This window comes from Haemaphysalis longicornis, unplaced genomic scaffold, assembly GCF_048455015.1.
Source record: "Haemaphysalis longicornis isolate Haplotype H1 unplaced genomic scaffold, Haemaphysalis longicornis Haplotype H1 scaffold_1, whole genome shotgun sequence".
NCBI lineage: Eukaryota > Metazoa > Arthropoda > Arachnida > Ixodida > Ixodidae > Haemaphysalis > Haemaphysalis longicornis.
This window is the reverse complement of record NW_027526203.1, coordinates 225,151,482-225,171,850: the sequence shown is the minus strand read 5'-3', so window position 1 is coordinate 225,171,850 and position 20,369 is coordinate 225,151,482. Positions and strand designations below refer to the sequence as shown.

The window sequence follows — 20,369 nt, the reverse complement described above, 5'->3', positions numbered from 1 at the left end:
CGCAGGCTTTCACATTTCTACCAAAGTGGAACGTGTCGGCACGGGCTAGAACCGGCGAAAACCGGATTCATCAACTGGGCGTCTGTGGCGCGAACTGTCTTGTGCACCCCCCTTGAGGCGCCGACGCAATTGAACTGTTTTCTTGGTATTTTTTGCGAGCGCCACGCGCCAGCCTGGACAACGCCGGGCTCACGCGCGGAGTACATGGCGGGAGTAACTAAGACCCGGGGTTTTTTGATGGCGCGTGTGAAAAGAGAATTTATTACAATCCACATATCATGGCGCGTCGACTAGTGGTAACAGCGCTGCCCTAAAACCAGAAAAAAAAAACCAATCAGTTTCCAAGTGCTCCGGGCATTCAATGGTGCACGCCTTATGGGCTGCAACGACAGCTCCGTTGTTAAAAGCAAAAATAGGGACAAATCAGGAAACCCCCGATCTCGGGAATTCAATCGCCGAGAGCAGCTTCAATCGCTTTCATCGCTAACAACGCGCATAATTACATTTGTGGGGTGCCCTGAAACGGTAACAGCACTACACTGCCACCCTCCCCCCCCCCCCCCCCCCCCCACACACACACACCCATTTTTTATAAGAGTTTGCGATATTCTTTTTTTTTGCATTCGGAAGGCAAATTAGAATTTCTGAAATTTAACCAGCGCGAGGACATAAATGCAAACATTCAAACGAGTCAAGTTTAGCAACTTTGAAGGCAGGTTTTATGAATAACGCTGTCGGGTCAGTTATTTGTGACTTTCACCGCAAGTGAAATTGCGAATTAAATTTCTAAAGCGCGCAGTACAATCAACATCTCATGTTTAGCTAGATTTTTGCTGTGGCTAGCAGGCGGCCGTGTGTAAACCAAGCTTCTTGTACTTTACAGTGAGCATAAATTTTCTGTTACGGCTGCGCTGTTGACACGTGCGTTACTTTTAAAATCTATCAGGTGACTAGAGCAGCGAGATGTTTACAATCTTGCGTAATGTCGCTTGCGAAGACAGTACAGTCCATCACAAAACCATGAAGGTGGCAAATGAATTTTTCCTGCACAGTTACAGGTGTGGTAAAACGTTCCTCCGCATTTTTTCAGTTGCGAAATAACGCAACGACCGGGTTCCCGGTAAACGTGGTGTGCTGTCCACTAAACCTCGCTTTTGTCTGGCATTCAATTCTTGGGGTTGGTTAAAAAAAAACATGTATAAATGTTTTGTGTGCTCTTCTTTTCTTTAAGTTCCTCCAAACGTTTTAAACGCAGCGCGAATTCGAGAACGCATGCATGTAACGCAAAAAGCCAAACGTTGGCGATCAGTATTATACTTGCAATTGGAAGTACCCTCGGTGTCGTGTTCCGTAACTGTGAAAAAAGCAGTACTTCAACAAGCAAACATCAGTGTTCGAAAACTGATCAGCCCCCTTCTAGCTTGAGATTGTCCAGGAATCGTGACTCGCCTTTTTCAAAATGGTATTCAAAGCCAGGAATCTGGGGAAAATAAAAAGAAATCCAGCGAGCCTTGGAATACACTCTGCCCACATGCGTGCAACAACGTACAATGCTGTAGAAAATTACGCAATCCTTACTTCTTCTTTAAACTTAGGTCCACCTTTAAAGGTCCTGAGGAAGGAAGCGCCATGGCACGCAGGAAAAACCCTGTAGTGGGCACATTTGGAAACGGTGCACAAGAAGAGTGAGTTTGGAACACGTGACCTCCAGAAAAAAATGTTTTTACTTTTAAGGCCACTACTGTTCATCCTTCAGAGTGCCTGCCGAATCCACCACAGCCCATACTAATTATAGACCGAAATTATTCTTTTTTTGTGGTTAGGATCAGCGTTGGCAACTTCTACAAGATAGTTATATTCCCCAATCTGTTCAAGCATTTCATTACCGCAGTTAAAGGTGAGGCTTTCGGCGTCTATGTTTGACAACACTTTCGACCCCATTGCGCAAATTGAGATCCCCGGTTGAGATTACCCTTTCCGACTTGCGTTGCAATGCCTCTCTCGCTATTTATGTTATTCTCTGATAAAAAAGTTTTTATTGGGGTTTGACGCGCCAAAGTTACACGCCCTGACATGGGCTGTAAGGCGCGTTGTATTGCAGGGCTACGACGATTACCTAATTTAGACAATGTGAGTATTGTGAACGCATGCCAAAATGATGACCCAAGGCGTTTTTGTTTTTGTCTGTTTCACCTTCTCTCCATCTGACCTTTCACATAACCAAGTGTGTCATAACTTGTGGAGGCAGCGAGACGGCATGCAGGGTTCAAAGGGTTCAAATGAACAGGGCTCCCTGGCTCAGCCCCCCCCCCCCCCCCCCCCTGAGGGCCAAAAAAGGCAGACTTTGTTGTTTGGTTCGAAAAAGTCTAAGCCTCCATCTGCTTTCCCTGATTGAAACAGAGATTATCTATTTCAACTATATTAAATGCTCCGAAAAGGCTGTTCTGGATGTGCATAATCCTGAAGTCAGGTCACAATTCTACCGTCTCATGCAAAAACGTTGCATTTGCTAAAACTATGCATCTCGCAGAGCGACCCAGCCAATCCAGCTGATGGACACAGGGAGCAGCCAGACTGGGATTTGTTGAAGGGTTACTGTTTAAGATCTCATCGACAAACTGGGAGCTCTTTTTCTTTTCTTAAAAAAGAGTAAAAATTAAGAAAATTTGGTAAATACGTGTATACACGTCCCATTTTAGGTTTGAATTTCTGCGAAACGCATAATCTATTTTCTACGCTGTGTTGGAGTTGAGAATTTTTGTAAAAACTGTAAATTTATTCAGTAATTTAATAGCAGAAAACTGGGTTCAATATAAATGTATTTACTGCTCTTGTAAACGTAGACATTGCCTGCAAAAATGTAAATGTATTACCTGTCTAAAATTGACAATCTGTGCATAACGGAAAATATGTATGATCGTTTATTCTAGATTGTTAGTAAAAGCATTATTGTGAAAGTTTGGTATCGGCCTGGTTTTTTATAGGCGCCACCTTTCCTATGTATGATTTCGGTCCCTGCATGATAAAAACATTTGAACAATAAACCGTTTTAATTATTTGTCGTGCTCAGTCGGCCTATACAATACACGTAATGTCACTGTTTGTATGGAAACGCTGCCTTAGGAGAGCCTAAATTTGTGTTGATGGATGAAATCACAAAATAGCCCGACGATTGGTAGCGTATTTACTGTAGGGATGTGCGAACAGTTTCTGAAAAAGGCCCACCTGTCACACGCAGGCAACCAAAGCGTGCGCTGCCGAATTAGTGAAGCAGACAGAGGAATTGCTCTTTTTCAAAAAAAAATAAAAAAAGAAACTGTGGTTGATTTCTCTGTCATAGGAATCGGTAAACCACGAAAGTGAAATGTGCAGCGAAATCTGCATCTGAGCATAATTTGCGGGTCGGTGGCTGTATTTTGGGTGTGCTTGGCGAGCGACGTCCTGCTGGCGGGTCGCTTCAGCAAAGGTGTAATGGCGTCATTTCCGTGACGGATATGACTTCAGTGAAATCTTGAGGTATCCCGGCATAAACACTTTCGTGTTAAAATATAAAACAGGAAAACGAACAATTTTAAGTATAAGGTTCTGATGATGATGATGATGATTGCTATTGGTTTCCCCTTTGTAGCAGGGTGATGACATGTCATCTTACCAAAAAAGACTAATATACCCATGTTTTACACTCTTGGTTTAACACTAGCGCTGTTTAGGGCAGGCCCAAAAGCTTATTAGGCACAAAATACTTTTTTTTGCCTGTTACAGGTGGTAACTGTCCTAGGCAATATTCCCCTCTCTTCTTTTCATCCACCAGCATTTTAATCTTCTTTTCGTCCCTTCGACAGCCTTAGTACTTTTAGCCGGAGGTCCGCCGACGCCTGAACAACAAGTACCTTCCGTCCACCCCGCCGGACCCCCCCCCCCCCCCCCCGGACTACGCGGACACAGACAACGCCCGCCTCGACGAGGACATAGAAGAGTGGGAAGTCCGCGCGGTGCTCCAGTCGATCAACTGCAGGTCGGCGGCCGGTCCCGACAAGGTGACGAACAAGGCTCTCCGCAACATGAACGACGCGGCCGTCACGGCGCTGACGCGATACTACAACGAGTGCTGGCGTGCCGGCAAGTTGCCCAAGAAATGGAAGGAGGCGAGGACGGTGCTTATTCCTAAGCCGGGCAAGCCACCGCACATCGAGAACCTGCGGCCGTTCTCGCTAACGTCCAGTCAAGTTCTTCCCTTTTCTTCTTTACGTTCGCCTTGCTGGTTGAGCGGCAGATGGATGCCGCTGACATGGGGAATGAAGACGAACTCGTTATCTGCTGGCACCTTCAGGATCAGACAACGACGACATCTGAGAGAAGAGAGTGTTTAATGCGTCTCCTGCTCTATTTAGAGTGTATTTACAAGAGGTTATATAGGCTTTCTAAACACAAAGGATTCCCTGCAGTCCAATCAAAGAACAGCACTTTCCCTTTCGTGAACTTCCCATTGGCTGCAGACGAAATGTCCGGCCCGTGTTCCTTCCGGCCAGTTATCCGATGCACAACCGCCTCTCTCAAGGCGATCATTCGTCGCTTGCGGTCTTGCACGGTCCTTGCCTCATTCTTCGTAATTCACAGGGTCACCTCCACTGCAATGGATCCTTCGCAATGTGGCGCGCTTTTCCATTGCGGTGCAAACATCACGCCACCATCACACCACCTGCGAAGGCATCATAACACACACGTGCGTGCGCTGGCATTGTCGGCCACGTAGCCCCGCGAGATCCGTTGGGATATCGTATGTCCACGGCCGCTCGCACGAATTCCTCGCAGGGCGAAAACACTTCATTTGATGCCAGGTTCAGCGTGGTTCGGCTCTGATCTCTGCCTCGTGGTCGCCGCCGCTTGGTCGAGCAGGGTGCAATGCAGAGGCAATGATGAAACCGCACATTCTTGAAGTGGTTGCGGATGTTTTCGAACCCAACACCTCCCCTCCAACTGTGTTGCACTGCATTTTAGGCATGCCACACACACACCACCTACAACCACGGGTTCACAAATGGCCTTCGGCTTGTCACGTGAGGCACTGTTCACGGCTTGCACCCCATTGACCCTGCCTCGCGCATGCCCTGACAAAGCATACACGCGCCCTTTGCCTTGCTTTCCGTTTATGCGTCATCGTTGGAAGTCACCAACCGCGACATGGCGTCGGCATTAGCGTTTAGAAGCCCCTTTTTGTGCTCGACTACCAGATTATACTTCTGTAGCGCCAACGCCCAGCGTGTCAGCCTTGCGCTCTGCGGTGTGGTCAAGGTTAGGAATTTGAGCGGGTTGTGATCAGTGATAACCCTGACTCTGGCCCCAAAAAGCCATGCCTCCAACTTCGACAGAGCCCAAATGATCGCATAAGCTTCCTTCTCGATTGTGGCCCACCGAGTCCGGGCCGGGCTAAGCTTTTTGCTTAAAAAAGCGATAGGGCACTCTTTGCCTTCGTTATCCTGCTGTGCTAGGCACGCACCAATTGCGTGATCGGATGCGTCCGTGGCGAGGATAAATTCTTTCCCCGGATCTGGGGCTTGCAGCGCGGACGCCTGCACTAGGCAATCTTTGACCTGGTCAAAGGCTTCCTGCGCCTGTGTATCCCAAGGTAATTTCTGCGGAATACGTCGGCCAGTCAAGTTGGTTAGGGGCAAAACGACTTTGGAGTACTCAGGCACGTAGTCTCTATAGTAGTTTGCCAAACCTAGGAAACTACGAAGTTGCCTCTTCGTTTCGGGAGCTAGAATCTCCTTAATCGCTCGGACCTTCTCTGGATCAGTCCCGTGCCGGCCTGAACCCACAATATGACCCAAGAATTTGACTTCTTGTTGTGCAAAGCGGCATTTGCTTACGTTAAGCGTCAGCCCTGCCTTGTCCAGCGATGAAAGCACTTTGTCCAAGTGTTCGAGGTGCTCCTCCCAGCTCTCTGAGTAGATTGCTACATTATCAATGTATGCGCAAGCGTACTGCCTATGCGGTGCTAGTATACCATTGATGACTCTCTGATATGTGCTGGCAGCATTCTTCAGGCCGAAGGGCATCACTTTCCATGCGTACTGGCCCGACGGAGCGGTAAATGCAGTGCACAACTGCGCGTCCTCATCTAGGGGTATTTGCCAGTAGCCCCTGAACATGTCTAGCAGCGTTATGTACTTTGCGTTTGCTACCTGGTATAAGAGATCTGTCGGCACGCTCATGGGAAATGCGTCTGCCTCTGTTATTTCGTTGAGCTTCCTGTAATCGCAGCAGATGCGAATGCCGCCGTCCTTCTTTGATACACAGACTAGTGGATACGCGTGCGGACTTTCGACAGGGTATATTAACCCCCAATCCCGGAGTTCATCCACCTGCCTTTCCACTTCGTGCACTAACGCCATCGGTACCCTGTAAGGATATGCACGTCGCGGTTGCTCCCCTGCTTTGATTTTGATTCGGTGGACACCCACTCTGCAGGTTCCTGGTTTGTTTGCGAACACCCTCGAATGCCTCGTGATTCAGTCTCGCAGCTGCTTTTGCTAAACAGACTCCAAATGCACGATGTCATCTGGATGTAGCGTTGCCTGCACCTGTGTCCTAGACGGTATGACCGGAACGTCTCCAAATTCTTGGTCGCCCTCAAATATTACTCCTACTGCGGTAACTCGGGTGTGGTAGGAACGAAGCTTGTTAGCGTGAACAGCTCTGCGCGATCCATCTTCGAGCTCGATCATGTAGCTGTACATACGGTCGCAGTTTCTCGATAACAGTGACTGGTCCCTTCCACTTTGCCATTAGCTTGCCTTCTCCGTCCTTCTCGAGCCATAGTACTTGGTCCCCTGCAACAAACTGTTTGTCCGTGGCCCTCAAGTTATAGCGTCCCACGTACTCCCTCTGAGTGGCCTCGCTCTGTCGAGCGGCTTGCTCGCTAGCTTCTTTCAAGCTATTTCGAAGCCTAGAAAGGTATTCTGCTGCTGGTATACCCAGTGATTCGGGTACAACCCAGTCTCCGGACCAAGCCTTTTCGAGAATGGAGAGAGGTCCATGCGGCACCCGTCCATACATCAGCTCGAACGGTGACCGCCCTGTAGTGGCGTGCGGAACCTCACGATAGGCCCATAGCAAGAAAGGAATCATCCTATCCCACTCGCGTCCATGTTCACTGACTATGTGGAAAAGCATCCTTTTGAACGTGGCGTTCCAGCGTTCCACCAACCCGTTGCTTTGAGGATGATCGGGTGTGGAAAACCTGGGTGTGGCTCCCAACCTCTGCAACATCTCTTGCGTTAGCCTCGACGTAAAGTTGGTGCCCTGATCCGAGCAAATTGTCTCCGGTACTCCATGCCGAGAAAATATCTGCAGTAACGCGTCACAAGTAGCCTTTGCCGTTAGTGATCGAAGGCACACTACTTCCGGCCATCTGGTGTGCAAATCTACCACGCAAAGGGCATAGCGATGACCCCTAGCAGAAGGAGGGTCCAGAGGGCCGATTCAGTCCATATTTACCGTCTGAAACGGCGCACTGGGCCTGGCCAAGGGCGTTATCGGAACCCTATCCTTCTGCCTCGCCGGAGATTTCACCTGGCATTCGTGACACGATCTACAGTACTCCTTTACGTCCTGAGACACCCGCGGCCAGTAGAATGAGCTTTTAACCCGCTGAAGCGTTTTGCGCTCGCCTAAATGTCCCGCCCATGGTGAATCGTGAGCCATTTTTAGCACTTCTTTGTGCCTGTGCGACGGTAGCACCAGCTGTTTGCACGCGCGACCCGCGACGTACTCCTGGTGATACAATAACTCGTCCTGAACGAGCATGCCATGCGCTCCGGCCATTGCCTGCGCCCAAGCATCCCGCAATGCCGGGTGTTGTAAGAGATATACTTCTCCTGTCGTTGCAGGTTTTTGAATTAACCCAGAAGAAGCACTTCGATATTTCGTTCGTCAAACTGTTCATTCACTTCTCGTTGGAGCCAATTCGAGCAGTCGCCGAAACGATGCTCGTCAGTGGGCCCCTCCGAGTCGTTCTCCTTGCTTTCCGCTTTCGCGGTCACCAAGCGCCGGGCCGCTCCCTCGCTTCCCCGAATTCCGCGAGCGGCCCCTCCCTCCGTTCGTGGTGTCCCGTTACGGCCAGAGGCGCCTCTTAATGGCTTTTCCTTTCCTGCGCCCGGCCGTTCTATCGTCCCTCTGTGGTGTCTCTCCACGACTGGACGGAAGGTCTGCGCACAGTTCTAACACTCCCCCCCGCAATGAGACAGGGCTCATTCTACGTTATGTTGTTTCCAATGGGAACAGGAGCTGAACCGGTCGCTTTACTGTTTTTCCCTGGGGCACCCTGACCTCACAAGAGCGGATTTTGCCGTCTCGGCCGGGAAACACTGCTGTCACGATGCCGGTCTTCCAGAGCAGCCGCGGGCGGTCCTCCCGTATTAACACCACGTCGCCGACCCCAGGGACCCCTCCTTTCGTTTTCTTCGAGGCGTAGGCCGAACGAAGCTGCCCCAAGTACTCTTTTCGCCACACATTCCAGAACAGATGCAGGATCTGCTTTCGTTTTTGCCAGAGCAGTCGGAGCGAGGTCGCCGAGCTTTCCACGAATTTTTCCTCGTGCAGTGGCAGTGTGGTTAGGCGTCTTCCGGCCAAAAAGCAGGCTGGTGTGAGGGGGGCACCATCGTTAGGGTCGTCGTAAGTGTAAGTGAGGGGCCTAGAATTTATGACTGCTTCGACCTCGGCGAGCACCGTTGACAGCTCGACAAAGCCAAGGGTCTGCCGGCCGATGGCCTTCTTTAGGGCCAATTTTACACTTCGAACCATTCTCTCATAGAACCCTCCCCACCACGGCGCTCGTTCAGCAATAAACTTCCACTCAATGCCCGAGTCGGAGAAGTAGCTCTGGGAATCGGGGTGCCGCAGGGCCTTCCAAAGATTGCCCATGTCTTTAGAGGCGCGTTTGAAAGTCAAGGCATTGACCGAGTAAACTACTCCGCATGACCCCCTGCGTGACACAAGCCCCGTTTACATTGACCCGACGAGGGCGCGTTGAGTCGAAATAAACAGGTTTTTTGGACTCGACACCCCCATGTATAATAGCATCCTCGATTAACCGCACCGGTGCACACCGGGGCACACTGGTGCGCCTTTTCATCCTCGATAAACCGCACTGGTGTGCACCGTCCGTCCTCGATAAACCGGGGTGCACCGTCGCGGGGCAATTTTGGGTTGCACCGCCGCGCACCGAGAGAGTCGACGGTGCGCCCGCGTGCAGTCCCGAGATGCATCGCGGACGATGCCGGCGAGGAGCTTTCTCCGCCGTCTGCTGCAGCGACGGCGCATCGCCGCACTGCAGCAGAGTCGTGTCAAGGCGAGCGGAGCTGTGTATTGTTGCTGACAAGGATGCCGTGCTTGTGAATTCATCGGGCAACGATGCGACAGTCTCCTAACGGGCGGTAACAACGGCCAGTGATTGTAAATGAGGACGCGAACTTTGTGTACTTCAAAGACGGCTGCATGCATTGCCAGAAAGTTGGGGATTGACATTCGTTTCGTTCGATCGAATTATCATGAACTGTTACCGGAGTGCCTAGACGATGAAGACGTACTTGTTTTGCTGTAACGGAAGGGCGGAACAAACCAGGCACTCGCATTATGGCTCAAACGAAGATTAGAAGCAGCTTGTATGTAGCTGTTTAGTGGAAGCGGTGGCAGACTGGCAGTACGTTGTTCCGCATGTGTGACGGATTTAAGTTGTGCGTACATATAATCATTGACCTTCAATAAATACCACTTTCAAATAGCGCTGTGTCTCATTACAGTGCTGTATTGTTACTTGTGAACGTTTTTATGAGTTGATTTCTTCGATTAAGAGATGGCGCCTGGGTAGAACCGCCCCGTTTGTCCTCGATCAACGCTCCGTGCCGGTACGCACCGTCGTGGGGCACTGTGCACCGCGCCGGTTTTGGGGGCAACACCGGTGCGTGTTTATCGAGGACGCTATACGCCTCGAGCGCGGCCTGTAGGGGCGCCACTGAAATCCCCCTAGCGGCCCGTTTCGAAAGCAGGCGCGGGAGTCCGCGCACCGCTCCCCAGTGCCGCCGCTGCTTTTGCGGCACGTTCGCGACTGAGATTTACCGTTTGTGGGCGTTTGAAATTCATGTTTGTGTGGAGCAGTCACTCTGTTCGCAAAGGGGGGGGGGGGGTGTTTACGAGAGTGTAAATGTTTCCGACGCGATCTTAGTGTGGTATTTTCGGTCTGTATAAGCCCCAGGTGTCTGTCACAGGCCAGCGTCGCGGAATCGGCGTATGATGGAGCCGATTGTAGTTACACTGACCTGAATTTACTAGCCGTGTCTCCGTAACCACCGGTTCCTCATATGTTCATGCTACGGCTATACACTAAGATTTAAATCGGTTTTGTGCGCTTACATAATCAGCGGAGCACTCATACCTGACAGCACACCAGTTACGTTTGCCAATATTATACCTCAGATATTGATCACCATCATTTACAAGCCAGTCTGTGTTAATATCGGGAATATTCAACAAACGTACGATGGACAATGCATAATTATACTCGGGGATCAGCACACGACCGAGTCGTCTTGTCGTGAGGTGCGCGCCCGCAGACCTTCATCTGCTACATATATCCTCTGCGAGCAGCGCGGAGACGGGCTTGCAATATAATCCGCGTCCGCGACTAAATGCTTCTTCGAAATATCGTCATATGGCACAGGGAGCCTGCAGAATAAACCAGAAACTGAAATCAGAGGGCCTTATCACATACCACACTCTTCCAACGACACATTTCATCGCTTGTTGAACAGCTAGCCTACCCTGTATACTTCCAAAAATGCGTCCGCCGTACGATCAGCTCTTCGTTGAAGTAGAAAAACAAAAGGAAAGTGAACGCGAGATTTATGAGTGGGATTACTAAAACGTTCATTGCTTGATTCCGGTCCGCATTTGTACACGGCGTCCCCATCCCCGCCCCCCCCCCCCCCCCCCACCGATTTCTCGCGAAGTAGCAGTGCATTTCGCGTATAGTTGGTCTAGTGAAACCTCGACGAACGTCTTTAGCATGCCAGAAGCTGCACTGTTTATTTTTTTTTTTCATTTCCGTTAGAGCTATTATGTTTCTAAATTCCACATTGGCACAGCATTTATTTTTCTGTGGTTTCATTTCCTTGGTTCTTGCTATATGGCGTGTGTGGGCATATATTTAACGACGCACAGGCTTAGAATATACTTTACATTTTCGCATGGTTTATATTCCTATAAAAGGCATGTTATTGTCCGGTATTGGGTAATCACATCCCCGAAACATATTTTTCTGCGGCGTATGCGAAACGAAGCCGCATTCGTTGCCCACGCTGTAAAATGAAGCCAACCTCTCATTGTGCCAGTATCAGGTCTAAACGAGGCGTTAGTAGAATTCATTTGTGCCTGATGTTTTGGAGGTGACATGGGTGATATGTTGCTGCCGTCGCGGACGCCCAGAAGAGCGGCGACGAAGCGCGCAGAACCGCGTCCCCGGGTAGCTCTTGCAGGCGATCGCGTACTCTACGACGACGCAGCTGCTTTTTAAGTGACCTAAACGTACTCTTTGCCTATAGTCGTCACCATAACAAGTTTTTTTAGGGCGCGGAAAGGCGAAAAGAAGTGAGATAGAATCAAAACACTGCACGAGCCCCTATCAGTCACGCAGCGCAAATCCCGTCAACGCCGCGGAGAAGCGGCGGCAGGCGGCGCAGCGATCGCGAAGCTCGAGGCGTATAAGCGGACGGGGTGGGTCAGAGAGCCGTCGCGGCGAGTCCAGTCAACTCGGAGGCAGGGGGTGGGTTAGCTCGCTCGTCGGGCTGAGTCGGCGGGCCGCGGGGAGCAGAATACCGTATTTGCGCGGTTCTAACGCGCCCCCTATCGTAACGGGCGGGTAAGTTCGCGCAGGAAAATTCGAAAAAAAAAAAAAGTGACACGGACGGTACTGCGCAGGTGGAAAAGACATGACACCATGTACCTGGAAAAGGGAGATTTTATTTGGCGTATGCACCTCTGGAAGCCAAAAATGAATTGTGCTTCACAAGGTTGCTTATCCAGCTGCTGCTGGAAATAAAGTTATAGCGGGGAACACTGAAGCTGCTTGCGATTTCAAGTGCCTTGATCTTCATAATTCTAAGCGTTAGGGGCTAAGCAGAAGCACAAAAAAATGTGCAACAGCTGACCAGGGTATGCGGCATGCCATTGAGGAATCAGTGCGCCGAAATTCACTAACGTGGTGTTGACGGATTGTTTTTATTGGACTGAGTTGGATTTTGCGGGTACTTCGTGTCCGTGGCGCATGACAGTGTTGCCGGCCGCTTTAAAGCCTATTTCGGTTTTGAGCCCGATTGTAACGCGCACACAAACATTAAGCTACCTCAGTTTAGCAAAAGAACGTGCGCGTTAGAATCGTGAAAATACGGTAGCCCCTTTTCCGTGAACACCGCCGCTCCCCTCACCTCGATTCTTTGGACGGGGTTCATATAAACGCGGACGCGTCGAGGTAAGCTGAACCCGCCACTCAACTCACCCCGCCCCCGTCGCGTCCATGTACACGGGGCTACAAAGCGACGAAAGGCATGGATGAAAGTTCCTGTGCTCATGTCCGTAACGAGTTCCAAATGCACTGCACGCGTCACGGCCCAGGTAAACAACACTATATACACTTTCAGCATCTTGTAATTCTCGTTCACAAAAAGGGGGCCGGCAAAGTCAATGCCGACAACCTCAAAGGGCTCTGCTTTGGTGGTCCGTTCGGGGGGAAGGAGTCCGGTGTCTGCCTCGATGTGGGAAGCACTGTACCGCCGGCACACAGCACAAGATCGCACCACACTTTTCACGAGTTGGCGTCCACGCACAATCCAGTATCGTTCGCGCAGCTGCACGAGTGTGTCTCTGGCGCCCGCGTGTAGGAGTTGCAAATGTGCTCGATTTACCAGCAGGACTGTGTATCGGTGCTCCTTGGGCATCACGATCGGGTGGCGCTCATCCCTCGTCTTGTTCGCAGAGCAGAGTCGGCCGCGTATTCTGAGCAGGCCCTTTTCGTCTGTAAACAAGTTAAAGTCCTTCAACGAAGAGTAGTTTGAAAGCTTCATACGCTGTGTCGTGCGGCGTATTTCGTCCGAAAAGGCCGTTTGTTGAGCTTTCTTCAGCCAATACTCTTCGGCTCGTTCAATCTCGGCTGCCGTCAATGGACCGGACGTCTTTTCCTTGCTTCGCAGGTTATGCAGAAAGCGCATAACCCAACCCGTCACGCGATGCACCTTTGTCGCCGAACTGAAACGCGTCAACTTCAGGAGATCGGGTTGTTCCTCGCAAGTCGTTGTCGCTACATTCACTCCCCTTTTCGTTTCCAACTCTTCAGGCGTGAAACTAGACGGACGCTCCGCGGACGGTTATACTTCCTCCATTTGTCTTATCTATGATGGACCGTGTCGCTCGATTTAGGCTAGATGGACCACATGTCGCTCGATTTTAGGCTAGCCGCGGTCATGCCCCTCGTCATGAGATCGGCGGGATTACCTTTGCCTGGGCAATGCCTCCACTGTGCGACGTCCGTGTTTTGTTGGATCTCTGCAACCCGGTTCTTTACGAACTCATTCCACCTTGTCGCGTCACCTCGGATCCAGTGAAGCGTGATCATCGAGTCCGTCCACAAGTGGACGCTGTCGATATGAAGCTTGAGGCTTGACCCGATGAATTGGCAAAGTCGAGATGCCATCAAGGCTCCCATCAGCTCCAGCCTTGCCAATGTGACGGCAAGGCTGGAGCTGATGGAGCTTCACTGGTGCCACGCGGCATTTGGCCATGATCAGGGTGCAGGTTCGTTCCCCTGTGCTGCTCTGTGTGCACAGGTATGCAGCCGCACCGTACGCCTTCTGGCTGGCGTCGCAAAACACGTGTAGTGTGCGGTGCACAGGGTTCCCTCCGATATTTCCCTCGTACGTTCGGGGAATGCTCATCTCACTGAGCAAAGGTAGCTCCTGGCACCACTTCGTCCATTCGTTCAGTAGATGGTCGGGTAAGGGGTCATCCCAGGCGATGTTTGCCTTCCAAATTTCCTGGAAGAGTGTTTTTGCCCTCACTGTGAAAGCTGACAGGAAACCAAGTGGGTCGTACAGCCGAGCGCTTGTCTGTAGGACAAAGCGCTTCGTGTTTCTTTGCTCCGCAGAAAATTTGATAACAGGATCTGGAGCAAAGGTTAGGAGGTCTTCGTTAGGTAGCCACGTAAGGCCGAGAACCTTTAGCAGGTTGGCGGGTTGACCAAGAGGTACTTCGTTGAGGCTGTCCTGCGCGAAAAGTTCTCTCATTTGGCTACTGTTAGAACCCCACTTGTGCAGGCGCGTCGATGCTGCAGCGAAAATGCGGTTAACCTCGCCGTACACCTTTACCGCTTCCTCTTCGCTGGAGGCGCCGCACAGCGCGTCATCGACGTAGATGCAGTTTTTCAGCATCTTCGCTGTTTCTGGGTATTCCTGCTCCATTTTCTCAAGGTGGCACTGCAGCGTTGCCGCCAAAAGGAAAGGGCTTGACGTTGTCCCGAACGGCACTCGAGTCATCCTGTATGCAGCGATTTCCGGCAAGGGCTTGTCATTTTCGGGCTTACGAGCAAACCACAAAAATCTAAGCGCATCGCGGTCTTCAGGGGCGACACTCATCTGCAGAAACGCCTTTTCCGCATCAGCGACGAGTGCGACTGGGTGGCTTCGGAAATTTAGTAGCAGGCGCACGAGGTCTGGATTTAGATTTGGCCCACTGTCCAAGTTGTCGTTCAGCGAGTTTGCGTCCGTACTGTGCGATGACGCGTCGAACACGATTCTGAGCTTGGTTGTCGTGCTGTTGTCTCGCAGAACAGGTTGGTGCGGCATGTAATAGGTACGCTGATTGCCGTTGTGTGGATCAGTGGGCGCTTCCTCTGCTACGCCATCGTCAATCAGTCGCCGCATCTCGTTGTCGTATCTTTCCATGAGTTCCGGGGCCCTGTTGAGCCTTTTTGTCAAGGAACGAAATCGTTTCTCTGCTACTGCGCGGTTGTCTGCCAACTCTACGTTATCCTTCCACGGCAACTTCACCTGGTAGCGGCCGTTAACTGTCTCAAGGTTGTTCTTGAATTCGTATTTAACCTGACAGTTCGAGGAGTTTTGTGTTGTTTCCGACACACCGACGCCCTCTAGCTCCCAAAACTGCCTCAAAATTGGCGCTGTTTCTTGGTCGGCTACTGTCGTACGTAGGACGACCGCGTGGGCACAGTTAACCAGCAGACATGTTGTCGAAGTCTGACCCTGAACTGCCCAACCGAATCTTGTCTCCACTGCCATGAGTTTGTTTTGCAGCTTTCTTACAGAGCCCGTAATGCACTCCCAATAATAATCAGAGCCAACAAGGATTCCGGTGCTCGCGTTCGTTAGTACTGTTGTGTCGTCACCGAGTGGGCAGCGAAGTTCTTCTAGCGACTTGCGAATTTCGTCGGCAGGGCAGGGAATTTGTTGCTCGCAGATTGAGGGTGTTTCCAGCGCCTCAATTACCCGTTCCGTGTTTGCATTATGCCTGCTGATGAGGCGAACCTCAACCACCCGGAATGTTCGTGCGTCGCTCTGCCCTCCAAACACTCCAATCGAGAGTTTCTCCGTGCGGAGCGGCCGACAGCCGAGTCTCTGAGACAGCTCCTCCGTAATAAACGATCGTTGGCTGCCACTGTCGAAAAGAATTCTTGTGATACTCTTTGTGTTCTGTCCACTGCTCCACGCTGTCACAGTCGGCATGAGTACGGAGGGGCGATCGGTTGTGTTCTCGGATGCATGCAGAGAGATGGGAGCGTTAAACACCTCCTTCACCTTCGTTTCTTCGCCATGCGCATGCATTTTTCTCAAGAACTCCGGGTCGCACATCGTCGTTGCGTGCCGTCGTTTGCAAGCCTTGCATTCGATGCTTGCCCTACAACGCTTTGCAAGGTGTCCGCGCTTGGTGCAGCGGAAGCACCTGCCTTTCGATGTTAGTATGGCCTTCTTTTCCCTCAGGCCTATTTTTGCGTTGCAGTCGGGAGTGTCGTGTGCCTTCGATTGACAAAGTAAGCACTGTGTGTCGGACGACATCCCGTGCAAGGCCGCTACCGTTGGGGTTCTAGGGCCCTTGTCTGATGCCGCGTGATGCTTGCGAAAAGGAGGCGGGGGCTTACCGTGGTTCTCGTCGGGTCGGCTTTCCGCTGCCCTCTCACGGCTCTCCAGCTCTCGTCGGTAGAAGTGGAGGAGAGATCGGAGTGGAGACCCTTGAGATGATGCTGATGAGCCGGTTGATGCAGAGTCGCCGTTCGCTGATGCTGCACTGCTTGTCCCGTCACTATCCTCGGCTTGCCGGCGGTGATAATCCAAAATCATGTCCGCTGGAAGCACACGTAGCAGCACGGGGTAGAGCATTGCGCTGAACGACTCGTCCGCCACACCCAACGACTTGAGTCCCCGCATGTGCACCTGTAGCCTGTCGTAAAGACGCCGCAGGGCCGGCACATTCTTTGACGACGTCAACGGCTGCGCGTCGATGAGGCCTTGCATGTGCTCTTGTATTAACGCTGCTGGGCTGCCGAAACGCTGCTGTAGAAGATCGACGGCGTCGCTGTAGCACTGGGCAGTCGCTGGGAGTCCTGCAATAGCAGCCGCAGCATCTCCGGTGAGCAGGGACCTCAGGTAGTGGAATCGGTCGCTTGCAGTCAAGTCCGCATTCTTGTGCCCTGATTGCTCGAATTGTTCCCAAAACGGTTGCCAATTTTTCCGCTTGCCGTCAAACCGAATGAGTTCTAATTTTGGCAGCTTCGTTTTTGAGGCTGAAGTTTTCTGCGGCTGAGGCTCGTTGCTGCTCGTGCTTGTAGTCTGTACCTGACGAGAAAGACGTTGCGTCTCGATCTTGTGCTTGAGCCTGCCCAAGGAATTGGCGATCTTGGAATATTCCAGGACCTGCTCGAACTCTTCGTCAGCGTCCTCATCTGTCAGGCACCTTTCGATCGCCGCGTCCACTTCTGACAGCTTGACGCTGGCCATTTCAAGGCGCTGCAGGATTGCCTTCAAAGCGTCGACGGTCGGCTCGGCGCTGGCCGCAAGGCATTCGTCGATTTCTTTAACGATGCGGGTTACCTGTGATCGGACAGCCCGTCGTTTCTTTCGTTGAATCTCCATGTCGGTGCTTGAAGTGGAGTCGATGGGGTCCGGTGGATGTGATAATCCGTTCCCGGGGTTTCGGCACCAAATTTTGTTGTGAGAGATACTTCTCCTGTCGTTGCAGGTTTTTGAATTAACCCAGAAGAAGCACTTCGATATTTTGTTCGTTCAACTGTTTATTCACACTTCTCGTTGGAGCCAATTCGAGCAGTCGCCGGAGCGATGCTCGTCCGTGGGCCCCTCCGAGTCGTTCTCCTTGCTTTCCGCTTTCGCGGTCACCAAGAGCCGGCCGCTCCCTCGCTTCCCCGAATTCCGCGAGCGGCCCCTCCCTCCAGTCGTGGTGTCCCGTTACGGCCAGAGGCGCCTCTTAATGGCTTTTCCTTTCCTGCGCCCGGCCGTTCTGTCGTCCCTCTGTGGTCTCTCTCCACGACTGGACGGAAGGTCTGCGCACAGTTCTAACACCGGGTCTGCCACCTGAGCCTCGCGGAACTCCTCTCGTTTGCTTTTAACCGGCTCAGGGGCCTCGCTGCTGCCCTCGGTTATTAGAACACAGGTAGTCGCCGGTTGCTCCTCGCGTGTCTCGCCTGCCTCCTCAGCTGCGGCTCCGGTTTCTTTGGCTGTTGGCCGCTCATCTGGCACCCCGTTTGGAAACGCTCTCTCCTCGAGAAGTTGTGCGTAATCGTTGGGCGTGATGAGTGCATCGGTCCCCTCGAGTAGCTTGTCCGTGAGTGCACAAAGCAAGGCCGCCTGACCCGCTTCGGATCCTACGTACGGACTTCCTTCGGACGCTGTCAGCGGGACATAGGTCAACTCCGCTATTACTTGTTGCCCGAACTCTCCTGTCAGCTTTATCTGCGAACCTGTAGAGTCGTATTTAGGTAAAACAGACTTCCTGATAACGCTCACTTCAGCTCCCGAGTCCACTACCGCGTCAAATGGTTGCCCTGAGCTCTTAAGCGTAACCGTTTCCAACCCGTGCTGCTTCGGCTGCGTATCTTGCCCAACCCTGTCTGTCGTTCCCACGGTAGACTCGAATGCAGGCCCCATCACTCTCGCAACCACCGGTCTGTTTTCTGGACGCGCTGCTGACTTATTGCCCTGCTTTGCAACAAAGCCCTTTTGGGGACAATCCCTGGCAAAGTGATCAGTGCTCTTGCATTCAAAACAACGTTTCTTCCATCTCGCGTCCGTGGGGCCGTCTGCAAGCGTTTTAGGTTTCTTTTGCCATTCCTCGACACTTGCCTTCCTTTGCGCAGGCCTGGACCTTTCGCTCTCCTCAAATCTCTCAGCCAGCTTTGCCACGGCACTGGGCGACAAAAACGCATCCTCTTCATTACGAACAACATGCGCCTTCGCCTCAGGGCTCAAACATTGTTTTAAGCGATCCGCGACAACTAGCTGCTTGAGTTCTTTGAATGTGCTTGCCTTTGAACTCTCGACATAACAGTCAAAATAGTTTTCCAGGCGCACAGCGAACTGATCCCAGGATTCCTTTTCTCTTCTTTTAGACTCGGAAAACAACCTTTTGTACTCCGCTGCCGAAAGCCTCAGACCGTCCAGGATGCTAGACTTAAGCTTAGAGAATTTTTTTCTTTCCTCAGCTGTCAGCCTGCACAGCAGTCCACGTGCCCTTTCGCTCAGCTGTGGCAAAACAAGCCCAGCCCACCACTCGCTCGGAACGTCATAACAATCGAGTGTTGCCTCGACGTCCTCAAACCACATTGGCACTAGTGCCTCTTGGTTAGGCATAGGCGCCAGTACACCTTTTAGCAGGCTGGCAAATTTCAGCCGTCTGTCTTCCTCTGGTCTTCCGCCAAGCGGTACGCTGTCACCGTCCTCGTTGGACTCAGCCCCATTACGGGCTCTCAGCCGCTGGCTTTCTAACATCAAGCGCTGCTTCTCTTTCTCCGCCTCAGCAATTTTCCATTGCAGCTGAAGCAGCTCAAGCTGCTGTCCCGACGCCGTATCTGACGTGCCACTACTCTGACTCCCCGCGCCGCTGTCGGTGACCTCCAACGCCTGCAAGTTTCCTGCCCCGTCCCCGTTCATTTCCGAGTTGTCTTTTTCTCTGTCTCGCAAGTTGTAATGCTTTGTCATTGCTCTGCGCCCGACAGGAAACCAAGAGGTACCCGCCTGAAGTGGCCTTGCGGGGCACTCGTCCTCCTCGGAAATCGGTGACTAGCCTTGCTTCGTTGGCCCGTTGCTGCGGTGTCAGGTGGAGATGGTTGTCATCAGTCTCGGCCGATGTCGTTGTCCGCTGCCGTCCTCACCTCAGCCATGCAGATCCTGTCGTACTGCGCCAGTCAAGTTCTTCCCTTTTCTTCTTTACGTTCGCCTTGCTGGTTGAGCGGCAGATGGATGCCGCTGACATGGGGAATGAAGACGAACTCGTTATCTGCTGGCACCTTCAGGATCAGACAACGACGACATCTGAGAGAAGAGAGTGTTTAATGCGTCTCCTGCTCTATTTAGAGTGTATTTACAAGAGGTTATATAGGCTTTCTAAACACAAAGGATTCCCTGCAGTCCAATCAAAGAACAGCACTTTCCCTTTCGTGAACTTCCCATTGGCTGCAGACGAAATGTCCGGTCCGTGTTCCTTCCGGCCAATTATCCGATGCACAACCGCCTCTCTCAAGGCGATCATTCGTCGCTTGCGGTCTTGCACGGTCCTTGCCTCATTATTCGTAATTCAAAGGGTCACCTCCACTGCAATGGATCCTCCGCAATGTGGCGCGCTTTTTCATTGCGGTGCAAACATCACGCCACCATCACACCACCTGCGAAGGCATCATAACACACACGTGCGTGCGCTGGCATTGTCGGCCACGTAGCCCCGCGCGATCCGTTGGGATATCGTATGTCCACGGCCGCTCGCACGAATTCCTCGCAGAGCGAAAACACTTCATTTGACGCCAGATTCAGCGTGGTTCGGCTCTGATCTCCGCCTCGTGGTCGCCGCCGCTTGGTCGAGCAGGGTGCAATGCAGAGGCAATGATGAAACCGCACATTCTTGAAGTGATTGCGGATGTTTTCGAACCCAACACGTCCTGTGTGGGCAAAGTGTTGGAGCACGTGCTACTCAATTGGTGGCAGTTGTACCTCGAGGAGGAAGGGCTGTACCCGGACACGATGCTGGGCTTCCGGGCCAAGTTGAGCACCCAAGACGCCATGTTACTCATCAAGCACGAGGTGATC

At 51.9% G+C, this 20,369-nt stretch overlaps 1 protein-coding gene across 1 annotated transcript; it reads right to left on the bottom strand.

Moving 5' to 3' along the window:
• Positions 1-4,690: 4,690 nt before the first annotated feature.
• Positions 4,691-19,268, bottom strand: LOC144158007 (uncharacterized). The gene is made up of 4 exons (XM_077688700.1): positions 17,639-19,268; positions 7,604-7,859; positions 6,787-6,886; positions 4,691-4,699 (listed from the first exon to the last, which is right to left on the bottom strand). Exons 1-4 carry the CDS (start codon positions 19,266-19,268, stop codon positions 4,691-4,693), a joined length of 1,995 nt encoding a protein of 664 aa, XP_077544826.1.
• Positions 19,269-20,369: the final 1,101 nt, after the last annotated feature.

Coding starts and splice junctions, on each gene's coding strand:
- LOC144158007 (XM_077688700.1), bottom strand. CDS start 19,268: ATGACAAAGCATTACAACTTGCGAGACAGAGAAAAAGACAACTCGGAA. Junction 7,860..17,638: donor CCGCGAGGCTCAGGTGGCAG/ACCCGGTGTTAG, acceptor ATCTCTTACAAC/ACCCGGCATTGCGGGATGCT. Junction 6,887..7,603: donor GTGTCTCAGGACGTAAAGGA/GTACTGTAGATC, acceptor GGCCACTCAGAG/GGAGTACGTGGGACGCTATA.